We start from the raw sequence: 6,782 nt of genomic DNA on the forward strand, positions 1-6,782 counted from the left end.
ACCCTTCAGACCTGCTTCCCATGGCACCATCAATATCAGTCTCCCAAGTATGTCAAGGTCTTGTCTGGAGTACACCCATCTGTGCTCCACTACTGGTCTTCCTCATTCCTCTTTGGCATCTTGGACCCCACTATTTCCTGGTCACAACAGCTGAGGCAGGCACTGATGGTCACATCCTGACCAAGTCTTCCTTGTTGGCCAGGACCAGAGCCAGGTGAGAATCACTTTTCCTGACCAACCTGGCAGCTGTGTTAACAAGTTGTCCCAAGATCCTCCAGACTGTTGGCACCCTGTATGCCTTGCCTGGCCATTGAATGCCCTGGCCTTTATAGGAACCTGCTCATTGACCTGAGACTTCCTTGCATTGCTGACAGAAGACTTTTTCGGCTTCCTCACCCTCATCAAGTAGTTTGTAACTGCCAACACAATATTGTGCTACGTTAACGGTTGGTCTTGATCTTAAAGGTCCTTTCCAACCAAAATGATTCTATGATTCTATGTCACCCTGTATCCCTCCATTGCAGCACCCCAGCTCAGCAAGCTCTCCCACCACTTCTCATTTAATCCAAAAATGTCACAGTCCTGTGACAAGTCATTGGGCTTCAGCTCCTCCTGCCTATGCTCCAGATCTTCCTGGCCATGCATCACAGCTGTTGCGCCAGGGTGGAGCACAGACTTCTCACAGGGAAAGCTGCTCACTGCTCAGGTACATCACCTGAAGATCGTTGTACATCAAGCAGTTAGTGCTGTGCTGTGCTGCACAGATCCCTTGGCCACAAGACAGCCTCAGCACCTCATTGTCACCGTGGAGACCGCAGGCAGCTCTGACTCAGTACTGACCATTCCACCACCTGTGTGTCCCTGTCTCTATCTAACAGTGCGGCAAGACGTTCTCATAAGAACCATTCCTGTTTGATTGTAGAGAAGATGAATAGAGTTGTGACCTTGTAAGGAAACACAATAAGAGCTTGAATGATCAAATTAGGAGACTGTCTTCTATGGATGATGTCTGTATGGCATGTTGCGTATGGGTGGGAGTCCCATCCGATTCTACACCACCCAGGCCTCCCACGACCTAATGGGAAGAAACATTATCTATTTTATTCTCTCCTCTCCTTATAATCTTAGCTCTAACAGCATTTTAAACGATACCTCACAGAGGCTGAGTCCCTTTCTTACTGAGATCATAACAGACCAGTGTCTCATGGTAAAAAACTTTCTAGGCACACAGAATTGCAGCCCCTCTACTCCCACAGACTGGAAAGGGTGTAGTTTGCTCAAGTGACCCTTGTCTTGATCCCCATCCACTGCCGGTTGTTCTCCTGCAGAGTCCTGCATCAAAGCTCAAAGGCCTGGGAGACCTTGCTGGTGGTAACTGAGACAAAGAGGACACAGGGTATCTCAGATCCACCTACACCTACTCCTGCTGCATTCAGCAGAGATCCCACATTAGCTCTGTTTCTTCTTTAACTGTTCCTAAAGTAGGAAAACCTCCTCTTGGTGCCCTTGAATGCCCTTTTGAGTTTCAATTGAGTTTTGATATGAACCACTGCTGTGCTTGGATTATGCTGTCCTTGAAGGCAAGATGTATCCAGGCTCACTGAAAATGATTGGTGTGTTCCTTGACTGTATCATCAAGGGTGTGAGTAAAGACCCCGGTGTGATGTGCTTTGTGTTCATGTAATTCCTGCAGCTATTGGGTAGAAGAAGGGACAGACCGTGCCTCTCTGATGGCACCTGATGACTGATACCTCTGACTGATGGCATCAGTCAATGGCACACAGGCACCAAATTGCACTCTCTGTGATGCTGTCTGGGGGGGGCCTGTCCTGCACCCACCCTGAATTCAAATTGCTTTGCTTTAAGTCCTCTCCTATACCTGCAAGCCCTGGCATCTCACGTAGCTCTGTGGGACTGGATGTGAATTGAGTAGCTGCCCTGAATTCTGATAGGCAATGTGGGGCTGAACATGAAACAACTGTCAGTGCAGTGAGGAGTGACCTAGTAAATACAGCTGAGGGAGAAGAGAAAGAGAGAGATTGAGCTCTCCTTGTGGCACATGGCTCCAGTTGTTCAGATTAATAACTCTGTAGGCTGCACTGAACATAATGAGTGGGGACAGGTTCAGTTGCCCTTAGTTTGGGCATCAGCTGTCATTTCAGCTGGTCAAAGAAAATACCCAGCAGCCTCTAAGAGGATTCCCTCTGATGTTGGCCTGCCTCTATGAACTGTTTCGTTAGAGCTTGCAGTTACCTGCACATCTTTGACCACCCCGGACACCTTCAGTGTCACCAGGCTGATGTCTGAACAGCCCAGTCCTGCCCTCCATCTCCATTAATCACCATGGGAGCTGAGACAAGGAGCTCACATGCAGGTGCCTATTTTGTGCCCACCTGAACACCTGAGGCAAGAGGAATCCCACCTCCTGTGGGTTTGTGGTGTGAGTGGGAGGGAGCTGAGTCCCCTTCTAGCCCCAGGACTACAAACCCACAAATGAGATGCTTCTATTGACTCATCTGCATCCCTTCCCTCAGCAGGGGTAAAGGACATCCCTCCTGGTCACGGTCCAGTTGTCCTGTCTAATGATAGGACAAGGAAGTGTTAATCTTAGACCTAACCCTATCTCTCAGAGGAGAAATGCTGCTGCTGGAAAAAACTGTCTCTCCTCATGTGCCAGATGAAACATCAGTGATTGCATGAGCCTGATTCACAGCAGGTTCCCCTGAAGCCCCAGGGACTCCTGGAGGGAGCCCACAGGGGACACAGGAAGAGACACCTTGGGCTGGTCCCTCTGCTGCTGAGCTGGGCTGGGCTCCTGGGGTGGAGGGAGCTCATGGCAAGTGGGCAGCACTGCAGAGAGACAGCTCTGCCCAGGAGCAGCTCCTCTGCAGAGCGCAGCAGGGCTGAGGGCACTGCCTGCAGGCAGCGAGGGGAGAGGAGCCAGGCAGAGAGAGGGTGAAGGCAGTGTGGGGTGGGAGGGTGCTGAGAGCTCACTGGGGGAGAAATCTTCACAGCCCTCGACATGGTAAGTCTCTGGCTGCAGCACAATGCAGGGGCAGTTGCTGGTGGGATTACCTGAAGCTGCTGCATCCCACAGTTTACAGGATCTGTCAGGATGTCTCTCGCAGTATCTCTGTTGTAGAGGAGAAGAACATGCTCCAGAGCAGGGCTTCCCTGCTGCACTGTCAGAGGGACAGAGCATGACGGCTGCCTTCTGCTGGGGACAACTAGAGGGGTGTGCAGCCAGGGGTGCCCAGGGCTGTCCTTGAGACCAGGGTCCCTGCACCCCAGGGGTCTTTGCGACGGGGCACGGACTGTGCTGCCTACCATGGTCAGCACTCAGCCTGGCCGGGGACCTCCCTACGGTGCTGCAGGGAGAAGCTGTGGGTGGAAGGAGTGACCCCAGTCAAGGCAGGGTCCTTCTGCTGACAAGGGGATGCTGTGTGGGCCAGGGCTGCTCACAGCTCCAGATCAGCACTAGAAATCTTCCAAGGAGATGTTTCAAGAGGAAGGTCAAGGCAGGGTTTACTCTAAAGATAAAGAGATTTTTCTGAACCTGTTTTCCTACTCTCAGGGCAGGGGAGAGGAGGGGATGGAGGGAGAGCAGAAGAGAAATAGAAAAGGGCTCATGAAGTTTGAACAAGTCATTGAGACTCCTGAGATGTATCTTTGAGTGGTCAGTAGGTCTGCTAGAAGCCTCCTAAAGTGCCTCCAGCCACTCCTCTGCCCATGGACAGCACCAGCATCACCTTTGATGGACCCATCAGGGTGTTCTGCCCTTCTGAACCTCCAAACAGGAACATGCACACAGACAGTGCCCTGCAAACAGGCAGGTTTGTGTAGGTGAGTGCACAGAGGTTGCAACGGGGTCTGTGAGTGCTGACAGAGAAACACCTCCAGGTGGAAAATCTCCAGGCAGCAGGGAAATGATCTGGGAATGAGAGGAAACTAAAACCAGAAATATTGTGCGAGGGAGAGTTCAGAAAACTCTGTCTGACCCCCTCCAATGCAGACCCCTTCCTCTGAGCAAGCCCCCTTGCCTCCTCTCACACCCACCAAAGCCTCTGCCCTCAGGGCCGTGGGGTCCAGGACATGAACCCCCTCCTGTGCAGCCAGAGCTCCAGCAGAGCCGTGGTGCAGCTCTCCAGCCACGTGCCCAGTTCCCTCTGCAGAGCACAGGGGCTGAGAGCAGCTGCCCGGCAATGCTGGTGTGTGGGAGGTGGCGTGCACAGCTGGGTCAGGGTACCGCTGTCCTGAGGGCCCGGCTGCCTCTGCCCTGGCCTCTCCCAGCCACACCCTCACTGGATTTCCCCTTGTTTCTCCACTTGTCTCTGTTATTGCTGTGGTTATTTCATTCTTGCTGCCAGGCTCTCTGGGGAGGTGGAGTTTCAGCTGCAGTCACACACTGACCTTGTGGGTCCTTTCCTGCAGGTGTGTCCATGGGAACAAGTGTCCCTGCTTTCCTCCCATCTGTGGGATCTGTTCAATACAGTTTGTGGGGCTGGGATATGAGCTGGCTCCTACTGAGATGCCCTTGTTAGGACACTTGGCTGTCCCCTTGAAATGTCCTTCCAAGCTGCCCTCAGGAACGTAAACCTATTTCATAGCACTTCTGTTCTATCTTAAATCTCTGGAGATTGCAAAGCCTCTGCAACTGAGGAAATGCTGTTGGGTTGGTGAAATAAGGCATGAGTGTCGTGGGCTGGACGTGGGGTGCTGAGACCTTGAGAAAGGGTGAGACATTTAGTGGTCTGCAGTGGATCCCTCTGCTCTCAGCAGCATCTGCTTATTTTTCAGGATAATATGGGAGTGTGATAGCCCTCCACGTCAGAAAGGTGCAAGCCCAGAGAAACTGGGAATTTGATGGAGGGACAGACCAGCTCCTCTCACTCTGCACTAACCCACAGGCAATCCTCTTGCCTCGCAGGACTTGCTCTGTTCTCCCTGAGTGCAGCAGAAATGCTGAGGGTTTCTGACATCCAAGAGAATACTCCTCAAGTGAGATGGAGGGGGAGCTGTAAAAGAACCTAGAACTCTTAAACTGCCTTCTGCCCTCCCTGTTCCTTAGCACTGGGGGTGCAGATGCTGACAGGCCGTTAACAACAGTTTCATTGGATAAAGTTGACCACTAGGAACGGTCCCTGCCCCTACCCACTTCTGCAGAGGAGGGCTGATGATCGAGAGCCCATGGGCAACTGTCCTGCTCTTCATTGCACATGCTGCCAGCACCAACCACGACTCCAGCCACAAAGCTGAAGGAAGGTCTCCTCTAGAAAAAAAAGGATGTCTGTGTGTTACAGAGGGGGAGACTGTGGGAAATGGCTTTGATTTTGCTTAGTGAAGTCTCTGCTAACTTGTCTCTCTCTTTTTCTCCTATGACAGGTCCCCATGCCCAGAGGCACCAAATGTCCAACAGCAGCTTCATCACCCACTTCCTCCTCCTGGCATTTGCAGGCACACGGGAGCTGCAGCTCTTGCACTTCTGGCTCTTCCTGGGCATCTACCTGGCTGCCCTCCTGGGAAACGGCCTCATCATCACCTCTGTAGCCTGCGACCACCGCCTCCACACCCCCATGTACTTCTTCCTCCTCAACCTCTCCCTCCTTGACCTGGGCTCCATCTCAACCACTCTCCCTAAATCCATGGCCAATTCCTTCTGGGACAGCAGAGACATCTCCTACACAGGATGTGCTGCCCAGGTCTTTTTTTTTTCCTTTTTGATTGCAGCAGTGTATTCTCTCCTCACCGTCATGGCCTATGACCGCTATGTGGCCATCTGCAAACGCCTGCACTATGGGACCCTCACGAGCATCAGAGCTTGTGTCCACATGGCAGCAGCTGCCTGGGCCAGTGCGTTTCTCAATGCTCTGCTGCACACGGCCAATACATTTTCACTACCCCTCTGCCATGGCAATGCCTTGGACCAGTTCTTCTGTGAAATCCCCCACATCCTCAAGCTCTCCTGCTCAGATACCTACCTCAGGGAAGTTGGGCTTCTTGTGGTTAGCGGCTCTTTAGTTTTAATGTGTTTTGTTTTCATTGTGCTGTCCTATGTACAGATCTTCAGGGCTGTTCTGAGGATCCCTTCTGAGCACGGACGGCACAAAGCATTTTCCACGTGCCTCCCTCACCTGGCCGTAGTCTCCCTGTTTACCAGCACTGGCACGTTTGCCTACCTGAAGCCCCCCTCCATTTCCTCCCCATCACTGGATCTGGTGGTGGCAGTTCTGTACTTGGTGGTGCCTCCTGCAGTGAACCCCCTCATCTACAGCATGAGGAACAAGGAGCTCAAGGATGCCCTGTGGAAACTGATGACTCGATGTTTTTCTGAAGCAACAAACTGCCCATCATCTTCTACAGAGCAGTTATAATGTAACTCATTACAGGTCCAGCCTGTCTTTTTTTTTTTTTTTTTTGGTGGTGTTGTTTTTTTACTTGTGATAATGTTGTCATCCCCTTTCTAATTCACTGTCTGCTTGTCTTTTGTGGCTGTGGAAATGAGGAGCCGTGCTCTCTGTGTGTTTACTCAAAATAAAAGACCCTGTAGTGACTATTTCTGTCCTGAGATCCTTCCTCCAAAGCCTTTTTGGAGCTGCAGGGACAGTTCCTTTGTGCATGGGTGGAGGGCAAAAGAGTCTCAGCATGGCAGCACTGCCAGGGATCACCACCATCTGATCTTCCAGTGCTGTTCTCTTTCCACTTCCACACTCTCTGATCCCTTGCATTGGTGTAAGGCCTGAGTGTTCTGGCAGCTTGGTCACAGTTGTGCTGCATGGTAGTCC

General features: G+C 51.9%; 1 protein-coding gene across 1 annotated transcript; it reads left to right on the plus strand.

Moving 5' to 3' along the window:
* The first annotated feature begins 5,405 nt into the window (after positions 1 to 5,405).
* LOC137677037 (olfactory receptor 14I1-like) lies at positions 5,406 to 6,371 on the plus strand. Its single transcript, XM_068424227.1, has one exon. It carries the CDS (start codon positions 5,406 to 5,408, stop codon positions 6,369 to 6,371), a length of 966 nt encoding a protein of 321 aa, XP_068280328.1.
* The last annotated feature ends 411 nt before the right edge of the window (positions 6,372 to 6,782 follow it).

This window comes from Nyctibius grandis (assembly GCF_013368605.1).
Source record: "Nyctibius grandis isolate bNycGra1 chromosome 34 unlocalized genomic scaffold, bNycGra1.pri SUPER_34_unloc_2, whole genome shotgun sequence".
In the NCBI taxonomy this organism is placed as follows: domain Eukaryota; kingdom Metazoa; phylum Chordata; class Aves; order Nyctibiiformes; family Nyctibiidae; genus Nyctibius; species Nyctibius grandis.

Coding starts and splice junctions, on each gene's coding strand:
- LOC137677037 (XM_068424227.1), top strand. CDS start 5,406: ATGTCCAACAGCAGCTTCATCACCCACTTCCTCCTCCTGGCATTTGCA.